Below are 22,148 nucleotides of genomic sequence, written 5' to 3'. Positions count from 1 at the left end.
TTTGGAAAATGTGCCATGCCTCCACGTGTTCATGCCTTGAGACAGGCAGACATGGAATCAGCAGGAGCTGTCCTCTGTCCTGAGCCCTCTTTTAGGGGGCCTGGGCCAGCTTGGGCAGTGTCAACACAGCTACTGCAGAAATGGCCGCTTGAGGGCGCTGTGGGTCCACAGAGCCAGAGGCCATTGGCGCCCTGTGGGAGAGGGAGGGTTGAGGGAGACAGTCTTGGCTTGGTCCCTGCACCGGGGAGATTATCTGATGAATCAGAGTGAGTGCTGATTGTGATCTTTTCACATTAACTGATGTGCAGGTGTGTGTGTCACAGCAGGGAGCCATGAACTTGGCCTTGCATGGAGTGAAAGCGTCTCTTGGAGGCTACTTTTGGTGGAAAGTGTGACAGGGCTTCAGCCTGGATCATTCAAGCCAGGTACAGTCAAGGACCACCTGCCCTGAGGGAAATAAAGGAGCCCTGGAGGCAGAGCCACCTGCCCCAAACCCTGCCCGGCCCAGCTCCGCACAGCCACCCGCACCTGCTCGTAGGCAGATGGAAGAATGGGGGAAGGCCTGGACCAGCCGAGCCTTGTCCAGGGGGCGCAGGGAGCCTCCAAGGACAGTGACATCACAGGCAAGCCCTCAAAACAGAGCAGGGGGAGGAGCAAAACCTCTGCTCCCTCACCCCGAAGACCAGATCCCTGAGTGAGGAGATGGCTGGTCTTGTCCTGCCTGATTCTGCCAGGGGCACCTGGCTCCTCTGCTGTGTGGCCCTCTGTCTTTCGGGGACAGGTGAGTCTGGAGCTCGGGTGGGACGTCCCTTGATCGCAAAGTTCCCGACTGTTGCTGGCGTACGCATCTCCTTCCCATGCTCGTCTCTAGCTTCTGTCTCCCTCCTCCACAGGTTCAGCAGATGTCGGAGTCACCCAGTCCCCAAGACATCTAATCAAAGGCCAAGGGGAGGAGGCCGTTCTGAAATGCCGTCCCATCTCTGGACACAGTGGCGTGAGCTGGTACCAGCAGGCTCGGGGGCAGGGCCCCCAGTTCCTCATCCAGTATTACGAAAAGTCCGAGAGGGACAGAGGAAACATCCCCGATCACTTCTCAGCTCAACAGTTCAGTGACTACAGCTCCGAGCTGAACGTGAGCTCCCTGCAGCTGGCGGACTCGGCCCTGTACCTCTGTGCCAGCAGCTGAGACACAGCCCTGCGGGGCTCATGGCTTTCTGTACTCAAACCTTCCTGTCGTGGCTGAGGGTGTCAGAGGAAGAGGGGGGAGGCCTTAGCGGAGTTCTAGCGCTTTCCTCACACTCTCTCTGCCCTGTCCAGCTCAGCCAGAGCGTCCCTGGAAGTTCTCAGTGTACTGCCAGCACCTTCCGACCCCAGGCACGTGGCAGGAGCTCCTGGTCTGAGCTGGGACGTAGGCACACGTGATGTGTCTTCACGCAAGCTCCACGTGAGTGCGTCTACTTCACAGAAGACGGAGAGCTCCGTGTGCCATTTTATAGGTAGGATGCCGGAGCTCCTGGAAGTTCCAGATATGTCACATATGTCAAACCTGCTTCCCCATGGCTCCGAAATCAACATTCCCCTAAATTCCATGCTGCTTCCCAGGTCTTGGCCTGCAATGAGACAATGAATTCACCTGTAAATGCTTGGAGTTGGAGGTTCAAACAGAGTCAATTGGCAGGCTGTAGATAAGACAATTTAGAGAAGGCATTGTGAGTTGGTGACATCTGAAGGGGGGCTCTAGAGGCAAAAATCTGCAGCCTAAGTCAATAATAGTTGAGTTCGGTCCAGCCTGAATCACCTGCCAGAGATGAAGCCTTCTTTTGTGAAGGGAGCTCCTGAGTTGAGACTGGAGGCTCATTCAGTGATGTCACTGACTGACACCTCTTGTGGAGGTAAAATATCCCAAAATGCATTTCTGTGCTCGTGCTCACAGGGGCTCTGGGCTGGGCTGTTCCACAGCTGCCGACCTTGCCATGGCCAGCAAGGCTGTGCGGTCCTTTGTCTCCTGGGAGTAGGTGAGGCCCCAGAAATATTGCGCATCCTTATGCTGAGTTTCCCTATTGTGACTCCAACATTATTTTTATTCTGTCCTTAACCCTTGTCTCCTTTCACAGGGCCCACAAATGCTGGGGTCACCCAGACACCCAGGGATAAGGTGACGAAGATGGGACAAGAAATAACTCTGAGCTGCAAACCGATTTCAAGTCATAGCTACCTTTACTGGTACAGACAGACCTCGGGACAGGGACTGGAGCTTCTGATTTACTTCAACAATCAAGCTCCTATGGACGACAAAGGGGTGTCCAATGCCCGATTCTCAGCTGCGATGCCCAATGAGTCATTCTCCACCCTGAAGATCCAGGCCACAGTCCCTGAGGACTCAGCCACGTACCTCTGTGCCAGCAGCTTAGCCACAGCGCTGCAGAGTCACCCGCTCCCCGTGCAGAAACCCTCAGGCTTCCCCTTCCCGCTCCGGCCCCCGGCCGTTCTCAGCAGTCTCTCCAGAGCAAGGGCGTGGGCTGGTGTTTTCACAGTCCCTCGGGAAGACAACAGCACAGTATACCAACAGCATCGCATCGGGAAACTTTTCGTAGGAAGGCAATAGGCGACTGGTGTCTGTCATTCCTTGCAAATCCTCACAGACGATGGCTTAGTCCAAGATTGAGGGTCAGTGTCACCCACTGGGCTCTCAAGTGGTCATGGAAGCTGAAATTGTGCAGCTGCTGCACAAGGGACCTCATCGAGGCTGGCTTGTCTTCAGATGGCGGCGCGTGGTCCCTCCTGCCTTGGCCCTCACCTTCAGAATGATGCGTGGAGCCGTGGTTACATCCTCAGAACTGCTCAGCCCTCCCCAATTTCTTCCAACACTCCTCATTACAAGTTTTCCACACTTGTCTTCCTAATTGTAACAAAACTTTTTTTCACATTTACAGAGGTTCCTTTTTCAAAATAGAAACAAAATCTTTTCATTTTAAAATTGTTCTAGATTCACGGGAAGAGACAAAGAAGAACAAAGGGTCCAGCGGACCCTCCATCCAGTTTCCACCGATGCTTACGTCTCACGTCTTCATCCTGAAATATCGAGACCAGGATACTGACGTAGGCACTAAGGGTGCCTAGGGTTCTAAGTCATCTCTATCACACGTGTAGGATCACATAAGCTTCACCACAGTCAGGACACAGAACTATTGCAACACCACAAAATCTACACTCACACACGCACGCGTGCACACACACTCACACACACACTCACACACATCATCCCGAATCCCAGGAAACCACTACATCTGGAATGTCATTCAGAGAATGTTTATAAATAGAATCATAGAGTGGGTGATCTGTTGATACTGGCTTTCTTCTACTCAGCATGGTGGCCTTGAGATTTGTCTGAGTTGTCGCCCTCATCAGGAGTTCGTTGTTATTTTTATTGCTGGGTAGCATTCTATGGCATGGGTGTATCAGAGTCTGTTTAGCTCTGTGCCGATGTTGGGGCATTTTGGTTGTGTCTCGTTTTTGACTGTTACAGATTAGGTGTCTATATCTATGGAAACATTTGTGTGCAGAATTCCAGTGGACATAAATTCTTCTTTCTGTGAGGATTGGGGACTAAATTTATGCCCCAGGGTGAGATGGCCGTGTCGTATGGCAAGCATATTCTCATTCTTAAAGACACTGCCCCATTAGTTTCCAGCACGACTGTATCATTTTACATCTCTAGAGATTCATTTTTCGTATCGGTCGTTTCAATTTACATGTCATATTCCATGTTATCATTTCTAAAACCTTCATGCAGATAACTAAAAGCATAGAAACACGGTAGACACAGGGAGTCTTTTCTTTGGAAGGTTTGGAACTCTTCATAAACATTTGAGTTTTGCTGTCCCTTATCTCCGGCGGGTCAGCCTCTTGAACTCGGCCGTCTCTGGCTGCTGCCGTCTGCAGGCTGCGGCACTGTCCGGGAGAGCTGTGTGTCTGCTGCCCGCCGCCTAGTTCATAAAAACGTGGAGTCCAAGGCACTCCACATTTTAATTATGTCTTAATTAATTCACATAAGTAAACGGAAACATGGATTGGACATCTATTATGTTTAGAGAACATGGTAAGGCCTTAAATTTTATTCTAATTTCATTCTACATGGTTGAAAGCGCATTCGCTTGGCCATCGTCAGCAGGAAAGCAAACTGCACGGTTTATTTCGTCGTCTTCCTCGTGAAGGTTTATGAGGCTGACGTCCATTTAAATGCGCAAACAGGTCCATGTTATTGGCACCAGTTCCTCATCCCTCCTCAGAGAAACGTGGCCTTTCCTTCCATGCTTCTAATGTCCCAGAGGGGTCTCCGGGCACTGCAGACATGGGCGGACACGGTGCTGTCACTGCCAGACCACAACGTACAGGGCTGAGGAGACACGGATCTGCTCTCACTCATGTTCACGCTTCAAAGTTCCCTTATCCAGAGACCCTCTTATTGTTATGTGGATCCCGCCGTGGTTTCCGGGCTTCTTGGCTTAGTGTCCCTTTGTCTCCAGGGGTCAACTGCGTCATTAGAAGTGTGAACGTGTCCACTTCGCCCTTTTCCAGTCCACTCTTGCTGTGTGTTCTCCATTCCTGCCTCTTCCCACAGGACACGCGTCAGCCGCGGCCACTCAGCTCCCCCGCCACAGGGTCCCAGAGGAGGAACGGGCTGTGATCTGAGATGGAGCCCGTTTCCGGGCATCACACGCTTTGCTGGCTCCAATGTGCTATGGGGAAAGAATGAAAATTCCTGACCCGCTTCCTCCAGGACACAGACAGGGTGCGTCAGGGCTGCCCGATGACCGCGCCTCCGCTGAGAGGACGGAAGGGCCAGGGTCCCCGCTGCAGGTCCAGGCGGCACCGCCGGGGATCCCTGGAGTGGATGTCTGTGCGGCGGCCGGGACACGACCTCCCCGTGCACAGCCTCCTCTCCCCTCCGCCCTCCGCCCGGGGCTGCCCGGAACAGAGTCGCTCCCGTTCCTCCTGCCCCGAGGACGAGAAGGGACGAAGAACCAGAATTAACTTTTGAAGAGCGTTTCCAGAAATCGTGGGTGGGGATGTGTGTGATCGGGGGGATTTCTGGGGTCGTGACGCGGGACGGAACCTGGCTTGTCCGTCTCTGCAGGGCGTGCGTGCTGTCCCGGGGGACACGCAGGGAGCTTCTTGTCGCCCTGGCTGCTCTGATCTGCTGGGAAGTGTGACTCTGACTGTGGCTGCATCATCATATTTTTCCTTATCATGAAATGGACAAGTCTCCCGATGGAAATGAAAATAGTGACTAAAAATGCGTTTACGACCAGTTTGCAGGTCACACAGTGATAACAGTGGTCACAGTGCTGGTAAGTTTAAGTTACATTTGTCTGACATAAACCCATTTCCATACACTTTTTAAAATCTCACTTTTGAGTGGAACAGCCAGGCCAGTGAATACAGATTAAAGGTAATATTTCTTCCTCCATCAGTTCCGATATTTTTAGTGTAAAATCATGGGTTAGCGCTGTCTGTAGCTGTGTGTCAGTCAATCTCGAACATTTTGGGGTCCCCCACAGTGGCCGCAACGGAGCTGTGCTGTTTTTAGTGAGACTCGTGAGTGCGCCAGGTCGGACCCATCTGAGGGGTGTGGACGCAGAGGGAGCAGAACTGGAGACTAGACACACAGCTGAGCCCGCAGAGTCTCACCCCGTGGCACAGATGCAGGCAGTGTGGGAAGGCTGCTGCTGGAGACTTCTCTGCTTGGCCACAAGGAGGCGTTACGGGGTCACCGACAGCCAAAATCTTCAGAGACTTTACGTGAAACCCCCTGAAAAGTGGACTCAGTTTTTTTACAGGAAGAGCAGCAAATGAGGGAGCCCACACCTGCTTCGTACCGGCTCAGCCTCGCCCGGGCTCCCTGCCCAGTAGGAAGCTGTGGGTCATATTGCAAGAAGGGACCCTTGACTTGGTGACCTCAAGAGCAGCACTGTCACCACAGGCAGATTGACCAATCAGGGACCAGGGACTCTCAGAGCCCCCACCGCTCAACCCAGAGATCAGAGCCTGGTACAGACAGACGCCTCGTTCCGTTCTGGCCCTGCCATGGGTCCCAGGCTTCCTCACTACCTGGTCTTTTGTCTCTTGGGAGCAGGTGCGCCCTGGTCAGAAAGGACAACTTTGACTCAAAGTATCATGTCCTGCTCCTGTCTTTTCTGGCAGCGACATCAGTGTCCTTCTTGACTCTGTTTCTAATTTTCCATCTCTCTCTGCAGGTCCCATGGGTGCCATGGTCACCCAGAACCCAAAATACCAGGTCACCAGGGTGGGAAAACCCGTGACCCTGAATTGTTTTCAGGACCTGAATCACGACGCCATGTACTGGTACCAACAGAAGCTGAGCCAAGCCCCCAAGCTGCTGTTCCACTACTATGAGACGCAGTTTAATAATGAGACAGACGCCTCCGACAACTTCCAGCCCAGCCGGACCAACACGTCCCACTGTTCTCTTGACGTCCGCGCGCCAGGCTTGGGGGACTCGGCCACGTATCTCTGTGCCAGCAGCAGAGACGCAGAGCTGGAGCGCTGCCTCCCCTCTGCTCAGAAACCTCTGCTCCCCACACCCCGCGCCTTCCCCAGGCCTCCCTCCCCTCCTGCAGCAAGGGCAGGAAGTGGCTTTATGGCCGTCATCTCCTCTGCAGACAGAGGCTGGGCCCAAACCTACAGGAGCCACTGACAGTTATACCAAGAGGGGAAAAGACGTTACCTACTTAGCCAGCATTCCGTTTGTGGTATTTTCCCAGGATTACTTTAATCACCCACTCTGTTTTCTTCAGCCGAATACAGGAATTTTTTAATTGTATTTATTTATTTTTTTAGTGTTTGGTCTAAGTTGGAGACTTAGCAACATATAAAAGGCAGATCCAGACAGGAGGTAGCCCTGCTCCCATGAATCCCTGCCCTGAGGAGGAGAACCTGCCCTACAGATGTGTTCAAACCGTCTGTTTTATTATCGAGTAGGAAAATGAGATCTGCTAAAAACTTGTGTCAGATTTGAAGACAAGTGTACTGCCTGGAGCATGCATGCTTTCCCAGCATACTGAACTATTTTGCTCGATATCAATCTGTGAACCATTGAAATGGCCCAGATAGGACCTATATCAAAACTGAGATGTGGTACTTTGAAAGATAAGTTAAAATTACCAGGGTTCGCTCTACAATTTTAATATTAATAAAAAATATCAAGTATCATGACTTATTTGAAACAAGAGAAATGTCTGGAATCTATTACAACTTCTACAACCCAATACGTATTTTATGACTTTTACGAGATTCAAATTTTTATGATGACCAATTGAATAAACAGATGCATGAATGAATAGCGTTCAACAATGTGAGAAGGATTTGGCATCTACTAGCTATGAGACGCCTGATTCAGAGGATGAGAATATGTCCTTATTTTAATTTTGAGGACCATGTAGACATATTCCTACTAAAACATAGTGCATTACATCACCACGTACAGCCATCAACAACATTGCACACTTGGAGCTCATTCATTAAAAGGCTAAGAAGTAGTCCCCAAGATCCAGTTGTGGTAATTTCAAGTCAAAGTCAAAGACGCTAAAATTTGTCACCTGGACCAGCCACCAAAAAACATCAAAGGTCTGATTTTCCTCTCTCTTTGGCTGACCAAACGTCCACACCCCTTTTCCCGTAACCGATTAAGGCTTGCCTCTCGAGATTTAGTCACCTGCCTAGATTGAAATTTGTTCTTCTGTAAAATGAGATGTTCGGGCTGCGTTTCTCTGGGGACCTCTTCTCACATTTAATGGTTTCATGATACGGTCTCAAAAATTCCTGCATCTTGAGAGAAATGACCACAGGATTCAACCAGGGGGTAGATTACAGCTTGTTTAGATCACGTGCATTCTCCACACCCTTTTGAAGAAACGAACAGTGCAGACTCATCTCGTTCCAGGCTTAGATGCGACGGGACCCTGGACGGCTTCGGAGACGTGATGCGGGAGGAGGCGGTGGACAGGGACGTGGTTCACAGTTGATAAGCAGAGCGGCAGAGGATCCCCTGTTTTCTGTGGGGCATGGAGGTCACTAATAATGTGAAGACATGTTTAGGAAAGGAGAGAATTAAAATCTCACCTGATGGAGAAAAAATGGAAAACAGACACGAGTTCATGGCGTCGGATGCTCCGGGAGTTTGGAGAGAGTGGGGAGCAGGAATAGAATTTCATTTACTGGGGGTGAGAACACTTAGCGTGAGATCCACCCTCGTCGCGAAACCTTCAGTGTAGCATGATGTATAAATACAACGCTTTATTCTTCAGCTTTAAAAGAGAGAGACATTCCGCAACACGTGACAACAGGACGGGACAGAGGGTGACTCTGGGATGCGATCCAATGTCTGGTCCCATATTTTTTGCTGGTACCGACAGGATCGAAGCCAGAGAATGGAGTTTCTGATTTCGTTGCGATGCCAGAACCCTGCGGCTGAGTCGGGGATGCCCGAGGCGCGATTCTCAGCCCCCAAACCTAATGGAACCCGTTCCACCCTGGAGACCCAGCCCGCAGAGCTGGGGGACTCGGCTCTCTCTCTGTGCCACAGTGAGGCCCAGCCAGTTCCCTCCAGGGTGCGAACCCGCTGGCTTCTGTCCTCCCCAAACTCCAGGAGACCTTTGAAACCAGCCCCCCACACTTGTCTTCCTGCCTCAGAAGAAAGAACCAGGTTGTTTCTCGCGTCTCCAGCCGCTAGCAGGAGAGAGTGAGACTGTACACTGTCCCTTCCACGATGGCGATGGGCATGCTTCAGGGTTTCTGAAATTCCTACAAATAATGCAGAATCAGGCAGTCAATGGTGTCCAACTTTAGAAATACAGCTCCCTCTCCCCCACTCCCAAAAAATTTCAGGGACGGAGACCAGATATGTGAGGTTGATGTTACGTTACGACCACCTGGAAATGAGTGAGCACCGGTGTCCGTGCCGATAACACAGATCCAGGGAGATTGGGGTTGGACGAGACATTACAGATCATTCCCTTATGCTTCAACACTGCGGCCACTCACTTAAAATGTGGCTGTGTCCAAGAAAATGGTACATCCTTCCCGCAATGTCCCCTGAAGCCGCCAGATGGCAGTCAAGGACAGCGTCAGAGAGCCCAGGGTGTAAGGCCATCAAAGGCTTTGGTATACCATGCCTGGCACACCTGGTTCAGGCCTGTCGTCCTGGCGTAATTATTATTAATAGCACCGCTTTTCACATATTAAAGGGTCCCAGTTTGGACAATAATCTATGCAGCCATTTCAGGTCATGACACAAACTGTGCATAGCATCTCTTATAAAAGTCATTCTTTATCATATTCAGTTCAAGGAAATTGTATTCAGACATTTGTGAAACCGATAAGGCAGACTTTATTCAGGGACATGTACAGCAATGGGGTTTTGCAATAGGGGCATTAGATTGGGCTCAGCTCCGAATACAAATGGAAACGGGAATTTGTAGCCATGGATGAGGAGGGACAGGGCTCGGTGGGTGGAGAACTAGTCAGAGGAAACAGCCGGGCGAGGAGGGATTCTGGCTCATCTGAGCTGGGAAGATCCTTGCCGAAGGCACGCCAGGGAGACCCTGCGGATGCTGGGGGCGAGGGATGCACACAGACCAGGGTACTCAGATACTGAGGGTGAGGGGTCTGGCTAGCTGACTTAGCGGGATTCTTGCTAACACTGCGGCTCTTGAGGACTCCCCGGGAAAGGGGCCGAGTTGAAAGAGAAAAGACTCAATTCTTGAGATATAACATGAACAGAATCTTAACATTTACCTGTCATAAAGGTGAGGGATATTAAATGGATGAAGGCAACCCCAAGATGTCAAGAATGACCAGACGGTCAACCAAGAGATTATCCAGCAGAGATATTCAGTTCCGTTCATTTTGAAACTGGAACACATTTGAGCTATCCACATGGATATCCTTATAACTAGAATAAGCTCCTCTTTCTCTCTTTCCATTACCAGGGGCCTCACCCACTGTGCCCCACAGGAAGGCCCGCCCCCCAGGAGGCAGCTGTGAGCTCGGCCCCCCGGGCTAAGCAGGAAGCGCCCTTCCTTGCGCTGCTCACGGGGTCCCCGCACGCCCAGCTCTGCCATGGGCACCAGACTCGTCTGCTGGGCGGTCATCTGGCTCCTGGGGACAGGTGAGTTGTCGGCTGGTGGATCAGCATCACTGGGCTTTGTCTGTGGCTCCTTAGCTATGTCTGGAACAGGCCCTGGGCCTCCACATTGCCCAAAGATTCACTCAAAGGTATTGGCATTTCCGTAAAGCAAATAATCGCCCTGTGGAATAAAAAGCAAAATGTGCGTGAATGTTTAAATGAGCGCAGGAGACTTCAAAGCTACTTGAGCCGGCCTCGGGTCGCCTCGTTGTGAGCCACAGACTTCCTCGACCGTTACCAGTCTGTCTCACGCCCGTCTCCTTTCCTCTGAGGTCCTTCGAGTGCCACCGTCACCCAGAAACCAAGACACCTGGTCACGGGGAGCGGACAGGAGGCAACACTGAGATGCAGCCCAGAGGAAGGCCACACCTATGTTTACTGGTATCGGCAGCTCCCGGGGGAAGAGCTGAAATTCATGATTTACCTCTCGCAAGAACGAATCATGGACGAGTCAGGAATGCCGAAGGAACGCTTTTCTGCCGAATTTCCCAAAGAGGGGCCGAATGTCTTTAAGATCCAGCTGGCAGAGCCGGGAGACTCTGCCGTGTACTTCTGTGCCAGCTCCTTGTCCACACCGGTGCAGAGTCACATCCTCCCAGTGCACAAACGTCCCCCGGGCCCGCCCTGGAGACAGCTGGGGACACGGTGTCTGCTCAGTTAACAGAGCAGCTAGGAGGCATTTAGTGGGGTGAGGATGGAAATAGGGAAGGACCGTACAAACAGCATGGGACATCCCAGCCCGTGCTCACGAACTAAGACCCTGTCACCCGAGAAAGGTTACGTATCTATTGATTGATATTTCTTTTTCCTGTACTTTATACTGTTCTGCAAGTTCTCTATTGCATTCTTTAAATATAGAATTTTATTTAAAGAGCAAGACAATCAAGCGAGAAAAAATATCACTTCATTTTCAACATGAGAAATATGGTTCCAAGTGTTCATTTTATTCCCTCAAACTCAGAGAGAGAGAGGGAGAGAGAGAGACAGAATATAAAGCCAGGCCTGGGTGGCTTAAAAGATTATGCTTTCTATGCCATGCTGTGCTGCCTCTTATTCTTTCTGGAATAATCCTGGTTTGGTGCCTAGTGCCTGAGCAGGTATGGACGGAAGCCAAGATTAAAAACCCCTGCTGTGCGATGTCCCAGACATGGTGAAAATAGAGTTGGATGAGTCTGTCTGGAATAATGGAGACGAATCTGGCCCCAAACATGTCACCCCAGCTTTCTGTGACATCAGCAGACATTTTTTATTCTCATCATTCAACCAACGTGAGCCCATACACAATAGTGTTCCTCTTCAATGCTCGAGATGAAACACTTTCAGAAAATCAAAAGGCAGACGAATGCGAAGTCACTTCCAGTACATATGCTCCGACGAAGTCCGTCCACACCAGACTGGGCGCAAACCATGACCACCTGCTGTGTTTGCTGCCTTCAGGTTTTCTGAGAATGTCTCCTGTGCTCAGGTCCCTCGTCACCTGCCAAGGAGGAGGGGATGGGTGCAGAAGAACCACTCGGAGGACAGAAGAGGGGCCTGAGGGGGAGCTGGAGAGACCCCAGGAGAAGAGACCTCTGAGTCGGACCTAAGCGGGGAGGGGAGGAAGGGGGGGTCCAAATGTGCCCCCATCTAAAGGGCCAGGCACGGGATTTAACAAAGGTCTTCTGAATACAGAGCTTGGAGGGAGAAAGACAAGACAGAAGGAAGAACGTGCTCTGGCCACTGGGCAGTGAAGGAAGAAAGACGGGAAAGGGGAGACTTACAGTCCTGGGAATCACGAAAGAAGACGACTCACGACACCGACCGGGAACACACACCAGCCGACTCCAGTGTCCAGACTTCGCTGAACCATACAAAAAAAAAGAAAATGCCATTGAGCCGGGTGTATCGTAAAACACCCCGACATGATGAAAATGAACTTGAGAATAGAAAAACCCTTGAAAAGAGAAAAACCCACCTCGCGCCCTCCCTTCCCTAAAAACAACCCTGAGTCAGAAGAAAACCTAAGTCTGCGCCCTGAACAGAATGAAATCCGCTCAAGCGAGCACGGAAGGAACCAACCGGAACCACAAGGTCAAATATTACGAACAGAAATAACAAAAACGGGGAGAAATGAAAATGAAAACACTGAGCGAACTCAGAAAAGTAATGAAGGAGCGAGACAAACTCATCTGAGGAATGAAGAACAAACGGAAAGACGCCCAAAGACAACGCCAGTGGCATTGAGGTCGGGCCCTGGAGAAGGACGGGGCAGCGCCTCAGACGGTGACAACCACGGAGGAGTCGACCAGCCGGGGACACGAGCGGGGGCAGCGGGGCCTCGGCCTGAGTGCGGGATGGGGCTCGGAGGAGCCGCACCTGTGGCAGGGCTGGGATTCAAACAAACGCCCCCTTCTGTGACAGGAGAGTCTCAGAGCCCTCCAGGGGTCAAGGGCACCATGAGGAGGACAGTGGGCCAATCGGAGTGAGGCTCTGGCCTGGAGAGGTGGTGCCGCCGGCCCACTAGGCCCCATGGGAGGCAGAGAGGGGAGCAAAGCGGGGCCGAGTGACTCGGGTTCGCCTCTGTCTCCCCCTCTGCCGCATCACGGAGCCCGTCTGCAACATCTTCGGGATCCCTTCTCGCTCTCCGTTCTGGCCTCCGATTCCACACACAGGGCCAGGGGAGCCCCAGATCCTCCCAGGAGGTGCTTGGAGCTGCGAGGAGCCCCCCAACCCACTATGGGCAACCAGGTGCTCTGCTGTGTGGCCCTCTGTCTCCTGGGAGCAGGTGAGTCTTGGGTTCAGGGATAAATTGTGCCCGAAGGTGACAGGCTCCAGATGGAAGCCTTTCTCCCTGGACGACAGCGTCAGGCCCCGTGTTGGGCTGTATTCCCAGAACCTTCCTCTTCCTTCTGTAGGCCCCATGGGTGGTCGAGTCACTCAGACCCCAAAATACCTGTTCGTAGGGGAAGGACAAGAAGCGACCCTGAAATGCGAACAGGATTTTCACCATGACACCATGTACTGGTACCGACAGGACCCGGGGCAAGGCCTGAGACTCATCTACTACTCAGTAGGTGAAGGAGACTTTCAGAAAGGGGACCTCGCTGACGGCTACACAGCCTCGCGGGAGAAGAAGGCATCCTTTCCCCTCACGGTGACATCGGCCCGACAGAACCAGTCATCTCTGCATCTCTGCGCCAGCAGTGTAGACACAGTGAGGCACAGCCACCTCCTCTCTGCACATAAATGTGTCCCAAGCCCTGCTTCCCCGCCAGGTGGCAGGGCCTTCCTGTCCTCAGTACCCGGCCTTCCTGCTTCCTCCGACCTGCACCCGCCCCCCCCAGGCAGCTGGGGCCCTCACCGGGCTGCGTGGAAACCGCACAACACGTCAGCAACACACTAGGCTAGTGTGAAAAGTGATATAGATCTATCCTTACATCTGTCATTGATTAGCTATCTATCATCTGTCATCTATCTATCTATCGATCTATTTATCGATCTATTTATCATCTGTCATCTATCTATCTATCTATCTATCTATCATCTATCCTCTATCTATCTATCTATCTGTTTATCTAGATCAGGAAGAGAGAGGTTGATTTTACAATCCGGCTTTATTTTTTTTTTCTTTCTGGTTTTCAAACACTGGGAAAGAAAAGTGGACAGAAAATGGTTTCTTCCTTCAGAAATATAATAAAAGCCCACTGGGGAGAGAAATGTGTAGGAGACAAATAGTATAATCCAATATCACATGATGTGTGCTTTAGTCAGAGGTGGCAGTGGGAATAACACGGCCAGTTCTGTCTGGTGACATCGGGAAGGGCTTCAGAGAGAAGGCAGCACGTGGGACGAAGCTCAGTGGATGAGTAGGGTGGCACCAGGTGGACACGCACTGACCGTGATACAGGCGTAGGGGACGATGTGGGGAGGCTGTTGAGATCATCTCAGGAATAAAGTGATCAACCCCCACCCAGAATACGGCAATAGGAGAAAATCTGGAAGAAGAAGGGAGCGAGGTCACCGAGCAGATGGAGCCTCTCGTTCTGGTGGGTCTTCCGTGGATCTGCACAGAAGTAGCTACAAGACACTCTGGCACGTACTAGAGAGAGTCCAGCTCCACGGAGGGAAATATTTGCACAACTTGCCAGCAGACATGTGGTCAGTATTGTTTTGCAAGTCAACTTTATGTTCTCTGCATAGTTCTTCCCTGTCTGGTCCCGAAACTTATCTGAAATTAGAAGGAGGGTGTGATTAACTCTTGGAACCGCATTTGTATATCAGTTTTGAGTTGATCATGTAATTCTATTTCTAGAAATAAATCACAGTCTATAGTATTCAGGCGAACCCTCCCACTACATACAACTAAAAGTGCGGGATTGAATGGATTTTCCAATATTCTTGAAAGCGTTTAAGAGCCACACTCCGTTCTCCTGCCTGGCCTTGTGTCCCCTGGGACGAGCCATTTCTGGAAAGTGGCGTCCGTCCCGACCACGAGCTGCAAGCCCTGGCTCCCTCGTCGCATCGGGATCCCCTCCCGAATGCTGGGTGAGCTCGGGCTCTCTTCTCTTGTGTCTTCTGTGGCAGCTTCACTCACACGAAGACCAACGTGCTGAGACACTGGGATGGGAGAGAGACACTGGCCTCTGCACGGATGGAGAACACGCGAATGTGCTCTGCGGAGCTGACGTTCTCTGATTTAAAACAAAACAGACAACAAAGAACGTCGGGAGTTCTCTGGATCTAAGATGCTTTACATTCACGGTCCTGTCCAGACCGTGCTCACAGACACCTCCGGGTCCACCATTTCCTGAGCTCTTTTCTTCTGGGTGTAAGCCGGACTCCAGAGGTGACAGATGGGGCGAGGAAATCCATCCAATGAGACGACGAAGCTTAAAGGGAAGACAGGAAGAGACAGGCAGGCTCACTTTGTTTTTGGTTATCTTGGGTGTAACTAGAAAAGGTTGAAATATTCCTAAGTGTTTCCTGAGAGCAGGCATTCGAGAGTCCCAGGTGGGATCCCTGAGACCCCTTGGGACCCGGCTTGGAAAATCGTACATCGTCACTTCTACCACATTCTGGCAGCCCAGACGCCAGGGGAGGGGCTCACAGGCGTGAGAATTCTGGGGAGTGAGGCCGATCTGGGCGCCGTGTTTGAATAACGCGAAACGCTGGGACTCCTGACCCTGTTCCTCGCTACCTTGGGCCAAGGATGACTTCAGAGCATGACGACAGCTGTGTCATTTGCCAGTGTCCATCCCGAGGCCACTCTCGTCAGGGACGACACGAGGAAGAGGGTCCTGGGAAATGTGTCTCCTCCTTAGTGAAGCCGATACAGTATCGAAACACCACAGGTACATACACCTGATGGCTGGAGGCCCCCAAAAGGAGTAGGAAGATTTCCTCCTATTCCAATGGCTTCAGCCACGTCCATCCCGTGAATGCCATAAACCTGTACTTTGCAGAAAATGTTCAGATGTAGAGGGAGGTGGCCACATTCTAATGCGGTCCACCCCAACTATGAAAAAATACAGCCACAGGAGCACACACGATGATGCGCTTTAAACATGTCAGTGTCGTGCACACAGTTAAATTTAGTGTGCACTAATTATATTGACTACGCTAACAATCTATGTCGCTATAGTACGAACATATTTCATGCATCAAGTCTTCATCTCACCTTTCTTACTAATCTACTCCAGAGAAAATTAACTCAGTATTAAGTGCAAGATCATTTCCAGGGCCCCTTTCAGCAATGTGTGGTTCTTTTCCCAGGGAGGGAGATTGACGGATCCTGTGTCATTGGCACAGGGCACCAGCAGGGGGCAGAGGAGAGCATCGTCGGGGTTGTGTAAACCTCCATCCATCCTCCCAGGGTGGAGACAGGCAGAGTGAAGAGCAGGTCATACCTCCCTTGAGAGCCCTGTGGTGTGAGGCCACGACCTGGAGATGCTGCTGCTGCTTCTGCTTCTGGGGCCCAGTATGAGCTTATAGTCTGAGTGTCCTGGGCGAGTGTGCACGCGGGTTGTCACGAGTGACTGGTGGCCAGAGAGTGTGGACTGTTTTATGCTGATCGCAATGAGAGGGGACACCCATGCCCTGTGGAGGGAACGGTGAGGGGAGATGTCCCGAGCCAGAGGAGGTGGGGGCCTCTGGTCCTAGGGAGTCTGACAGGAAGAGGCACAGAGCAGCCAGGACTGGGAGCTGGGAGAAAGGAGAGGGGCCGAGGCTGTGAGCTGTGTGTCTGTGGTCATGTGTGACGGGGCCCGCGGGGCCCTCACCTCCCTGCCCTCTGTTTCAGCAGGCCCCGGGCTTGGTGCGCTCGTCACTCAACAGCCCAGCAGGGCCATCTGCAGGAGCGGAGACTCTGTGGTCATCGACTGCCATGCCGTGGACCTTCAGGCCACAATTGTGTATTGGTATCTTCAGTTCCCGCAACAGGGCCTCACACTGCTGGCGACTTCTAGCCAGGGCTCCAGAGCCAAATACGAACAAGGTTTCACGGAGGCCAAGTTTCCCATCGGTCATCCAGACCTAAAGTACTCCAATCTGACGGTGGCGAGTGCTCAGCCTGCAGACAGCAGCCTCTACCTCTGTCGTGCTAGTTACACAGCGCTGGCCTGAGATCAGAGCCCCAGTCAAGAACCTCTGCACCAGCCCCCTCCTCCCCACCCACCCCGCACCCGGGGAGCCCTGTGGGGGGAGTCATGGGGGGAGGGAAACCACAGCTCCCCTGACTGAGACATCTGTGTGTGTGGTGGGGTGGGGAGGAGAGAGAGACGAGGGTGTCTGTGTGTGAAGTGTGGGGAAGCTGTGGCGTTTGACAATAGCAAAATATGAATGAGCTGAGCCGATAACGTGGCCACGTGACATGGAAAATGTCCAGGGATGAAAATTAGAACACCTGGCTTTTTCCTGACTCTGTGGCATTATGGGTGTAGGCATGTGCCCAAACTCATCAAAGTCTGTATATTAAATATGTTCAGTTCTTTTGTATATCAATTACACCTCAACAAAGCTGCTATAAAAAGATGTGTATACCCACGATCCAACAATTCCACTCTTGAGAAATTCTTTTCTAGAGAAACTCTCATATGTAAAAACCAAGGCAGATGTACAAGAATATTCAGTGTAACACTACCTTGTAATAGCAAAAAAACTATGAAATACCCAGATGCACACCAACAGAAGAACGGATAAATGAATGACGGTGTATTTCTATGAAGAAATTATACAGCAGTGAAAGCGAATGAACTAAAATGAAACGCATCTATATTTTAATGGAAATTTTATACATACTCAATTTTATAATTAATTCTAAATGAAGAATTATACCGCAGGAGACACATACAGAATTGCCCCATTTGCATAGTTTATTTCCTAAGTGGGGTTATTTGTTCAAGCGCTCATTTCATTGGTATGTTATCAAAGTCTTGTGTATATGTTCAATATCAATATTTTAACGTGGAGAAAACAACCTCACTGAACGACTGAATGAGTAAGGAGAAATTCATGAGAAGATATACATTAAGCTGTTAACATTACTTACCTGAAATGGAGGTGTGTAAAGGAAGAAAAAGTCAGCAATAATAGGTCATGAAGTGCACTATTGATGAAGTGCACTATTTAAAATAAAGGGAAGAAAAAGAAAGGTTATCTAAAATAAATACTAATAAATAAATAGGCTAAAACACACCAGAAATATCAACAAGATGCAATATTCTGCAAAGTAGTCTCAGAATTATAAAAACAATAAGAGCGGGGATTTATATTATATTAAAAGATAATTAGATAATTGTCAAAAGCAATGCTTAGTTCTGAGTTAGAGACTGATGTTCAAATCAACGATAAAAAGCATTTTTCAGACAACTGCTAATGATATATTTTTATTCTATCTATCTATCATCTATCATCTATCATCTCTCTAATCTATCTATCATCTATCTGTCTATCTATCATCTATCTATCTACAGAGAAAGAGATAGAGAGATCCAGAAAGACTATCACTAGCAGTTAGCAGTGATCATCTTTGGCAGTGATATGGTACATTTTATCTTTATTTCTTAAGTTTCTAAAAAATATATGCCTTTGTTTCTGTCAGTAAAAATTAGCTATAAAATGTTTTTAAATGAATATTTATAAATGAATAAAATATAACCTAGTTTATTTTCTGAGCTAGAATAAAAGCTTTCCTTCTGATACCATCAAGTGTTTTTGCCCAGTTTCGTGACGATTATGAGTCTGCAAAGTGAACACGTCACCAGAAGCTTGCCGAAGGGGCATAAGAAAGCCTCATTCTTTTGCGGCTTCGACGCCACCATGTGTTCTAGGCTCCTCTGCTGTGTAGCCCTTTGTCTCTTGGGAGCAGCAGGTGAGTCCTGAGCACAAAAGAAAAATCCTGTTCTGGGTTGGCCACCCCCTTGTCCAGGTCCCTCGTGGGCTTTGTCTACAGCTTCTGTTTTCTTCTCTTACAGGCATTAGTGATGCCGAAGTCATTCAGACTCCCAGTCATCTGGTCAAAGGCAAAGGACAGAAAGCGAAGATGGATTGTCTCCCCCAAAAAGGACATCCTGTAGTTTACTGGTATCAACAGATCCAGAACGAAGAGTTCAAGTTTTTGATTTACTTTCAGAACGAAGATATTCTCGATCAAATTGAGTTGGTCAAGAAGCGATTCTCGGCTAACTGCTCCCAAAACTCCCAAAACTCCCAAAACTCACACTGCAGCCTGGAAATCCGGTCCTCAGAACCAGGAGACTCAGCCTTGTACTTCTGTGCCAGCAGCCAATCCACAGTGCTGAAATAGCAGTTCCTCTTAGTGCATAAACTCACCATGGACCCGGCCCAGGAAGCAGGTGACGTGTTAGGAAGGGAGGAAGGAACAGAAATGAACCTGAGCTCGCTCAAGCCCCAGTGGAATTTGATACCAGGCTAAATGGCATCTAGCAGCAGGCAAGGAGGGATGGACAGACAATTCCAAAAAAAAAGCAAAAAAACACCCACTGGGCCGGAGTCTGGAACCGCTACCTCTCCAGCTCTCAATGTTCCTTCTCTTATTTCGTCTGCTTTATGTTTGTTTGTTTGTTTCCCTGTATCTGTCTTTCTCTTTCTCTCCAGTCCCCATGACAAAGATAAGGTGGTTACTAAAGGTCAAAAATTCAGTTGTCATCATTCCACTCCAATAAGAAAGAGCAGCCCAGCTCTTTCTAAACCTGGGTTTACAGTCTCAGGGGAAATAGAAGATGGATGTGAGCCCGCCATGAGCCAGCTCCTGGAGTTTGCACCCCTTGTCATGTATTTAAAATCGTGTAACTCTACACTGTTACGCATGCCATTCTGTCTCAGATTTTTCCGCTCAGCTCAAACTTCATTTTTCTATATGAACATCTAGTCTGTTGCTTCTCAATGATGCACGATACTCCATACCCATTCCTCCAGTAAGAATCACCCAATTTTCCTCCAATGTCCTGCCATCATTGAAAAATGCTTGTACATATAGTTTTATGTACCTGGGATTATAGGATTACATACGCAGAATCATGATTGCTGAGACATGGAATACTACACGTGTATGTTATTTTATGCATCTAAATACCAGCAGAGGGCCCTTCAGAATTGCTGTGTAAGTCTATAATCCCACTTGAAAGTACATAAGTCTTCTTCTTATGGGGTTGTCCAGTTTTCTAGATTGTTGTCAGTCGTGTAGAGAGATTGCGATCTCTCTCGGCCACTGTGATAGGCCAAGAAAAAACTGAAATAAAAGTTCTAAATATTGTAAAGAAAGGAGTGAAATTATCACGATTTTCAGATTACGTAATCATTTATATAGAAAACCCTAAGGAATCAATGAACCACAAGTAGAAATAATTAGTGAATTTATCAAGATCACAGGATACAAGGTCTCCAGAAAAAAATCAAGTGTTTTTACACTGCAAACAATTGAAAAAATTAACTTCAGAAAACAATACCATATAAACAGTATCCATAACAGGAATAAATTTAGCAAAAGATGTTTAATGAAAGACCACAAAACCTCACAAAGGGAAATTAAAGAAAACATTAAAAATGGGAAGATAGAGCATGTGTATGGATTGGAAATTTTATGCATTGAGATAGCAATTTTCTCAACAAATGGTGTTGGAACTGGATAATCACATGGAAAGAACTAAACATTACTGATATCTCATACGTTAAATAAAAATCAGTCGTGAGGTGAATCATAGAGCTATGTGTAAACACTAAAACCACAAATCTTCTAGAAGAAAACATAGGAAAACATCTTTGTGAGTTCAAGGTAGGCAAACATTTCTTATGACACAGAAAGCACTAACCAGTAGCAAAAGATCATTTCCCCTTTGGCGCTCTTTGTGCCAAAGGATGTTTGTGCTACAGATCAATAGTTCACAAATGAGAAGAGGAAATGTGGCCCATAAATCAGAGTTGAGAGTCATATGAGTCAAGTTCTCCCAGAGTACAGAGAATGTTAGCTCGTGCCATCAACGACCCTCTCGGTTGTCCAGAAATTGGAGTGTCTGTTCAACTCCATCCCATCTGATTACGTGTCTTCTTCATTCATTTCTCTGATAATGGTCCCCCACCCCTGCTCTGGCACAGATTCTGCTCCCAGAGAGATTTCTGCGTCTCCCCTCCTTGCCTCATACCTCCAAACTTCTCCCGTAGGACTGGACTAGCCCTGAGACTTTGCTCTCTCAAGTGACCCCCAAACTAATAGTTTATATTCAGGTCCCGAATCTCTCTTCGGCTCAAATCACTGCCTACAGCAGGGGGCAGCAGAACAGCATGATGCTGATTTTAAGAATTACAATTTAGGGCAATGATATTTTTCCCGTTAAGGACAAACCTAAAATGATATTATTCATTATTATCCTGTTTGTATTAACGGAGTCCCTGGAGGGGCAAGTTACGGGAATAAATCTATGTTTCTGTTGGTATTATTAATGGAATATTCTACCGGAAAAGAGAGAGAAGAGGGGAGAAGAGACAGGTATATGTCATATAGAGCATATGCAGTGGGTGTACAACGTATTTGGGCGCTCCTACATAAAGCAGCAACCGTGCATAATAACATAGGAGAGAGAGAAGTAGATGCCGAGTAAACAAGATAGGCAGTAAATTGGTAATTATCAAAGCTTGGAGAGAGGGGCTCATTATACCAATACATCTAATTTGCTTTACATTAGCAATTTTATAATCGAAATAAAATACATTAAACTTGAAAACCTTCCCAATGTGATATATAGCAGAAATGATAAGTGTAGGGTGCCATGGTAGGTCCACAGATGAGCATCGCTTAGATATGTCAGATGGGGTTTCACGCCATCCCTGTATTTATAATCTATTTCATTGAAATATCGAACATGTTCCTCCTGAAATCAGGAAAATTTAATGTGATGCTAAACTTAGCTCTTTAATGAACTCTTTTCAGTTAACTCAAAATACGAGCGAAGGTGTTAAGCATTTATTTGAAATACATACCCACGTTAAGTGAATACCTTCCTGCATTGAGCCGGTATTTTCAGTAATGATCTGCATCCAGAAAACATTGACCAAGAAAGCGGCTGGCAATCTGGAGCCAAGTTAGTAGTGCCGCCCCCTGAACACGAACAAATAAACGACGCCAGCAACAGCAGCTCTCAAACTTTATGGCGAATATATTTAAATCGCGTAGCTTACCTAGACCGGAATTTAAAAAAAAAAAAAATGAATAAACGCAAAAACAGAGAGAGAGAGAAACGTTACAGGGTCACAACCGTCCAAGGAGGCTAGATTCTCTTTATTTGAAAGGATTCTGAATGTTCTCCATATTCAGTTGAATTGGGAGAATGATGCTTCCTTGAACAACGGCAAGCGTAAGCCCTGGGAAGAAGGAAGAACCAGGAAGGAAAGAGGAGGGGGAAGTGTTTCCGCATCTGCTGAAATGAACCTACATACAGCTCAGTAAGCG

General features: G+C 48.8%; 6 gene segments (V, D, J or C); all 6 read left to right on the top strand.

The window, feature by feature from the left end:
- Positions 1 to 461: 461 nt before the first annotated feature.
- On the top strand, positions 462 to 1,351 carry LOC120601029 (T cell receptor beta variable 5-5-like). The segment is given in 2 exon segments: positions 462 to 781; positions 894 to 1,351. Coding segments are annotated over 2 exon segments (372 nt in total).
- Positions 1,352 to 6,033: 4,682 nt separating this feature from the next.
- Positions 6,034 to 6,718, top strand: LOC120601037 (T cell receptor beta variable 3-1-like). The segment is given in 2 exon segments: positions 6,034 to 6,136; positions 6,258 to 6,718. Coding segments are annotated over 2 exon segments (510 nt in total).
- Positions 6,719 to 10,022: 3,304 nt separating this feature from the next.
- Positions 10,023 to 11,026, top strand: LOC120601028 (T cell receptor beta variable 18-like). The segment is given in 2 exon segments: positions 10,023 to 10,189; positions 10,480 to 11,026. Coding segments are annotated over 2 exon segments (438 nt in total).
- Positions 11,027 to 12,718: 1,692 nt separating this feature from the next.
- Positions 12,719 to 22,148, top strand: part of LOC120601021 (T cell receptor beta constant 2-like) — a 64,423-nt gene continuing 54,993 nt past the window's right edge. Inside the window, 2 exon segments of the C gene segment in view lie at positions 12,719 to 12,971; positions 13,102 to 13,400. Coding sequence covers positions 12,923 to 12,971; positions 13,102 to 13,400 — 348 coding nt within the window.
- On the top strand, positions 16,050 to 16,824 carry LOC120601030 (T cell receptor beta variable 20-1-like). The segment is given in 2 exon segments: positions 16,050 to 16,163; positions 16,488 to 16,824. Coding segments are annotated over 2 exon segments (351 nt in total).
- On the top strand, positions 18,341 to 19,181 carry LOC120601027 (probable non-functional T cell receptor beta variable 23-1). The segment is given in 2 exon segments: positions 18,341 to 18,554; positions 18,658 to 19,181. Coding segments are annotated over 2 exon segments (468 nt in total).

The sequence above is a fragment of the Pteropus medius genome, unplaced genomic scaffold (genome assembly GCF_902729225.1).
Source record: "Pteropus medius unplaced genomic scaffold, Ma_sr-lr_union100, whole genome shotgun sequence".
NCBI lineage: Eukaryota > Metazoa > Chordata > Mammalia > Chiroptera > Pteropodidae > Pteropus > Pteropus medius.
Note: the sequence above shows the minus strand (reverse complement) of the source record. Positions and strands in the feature narration are given on the sequence as shown.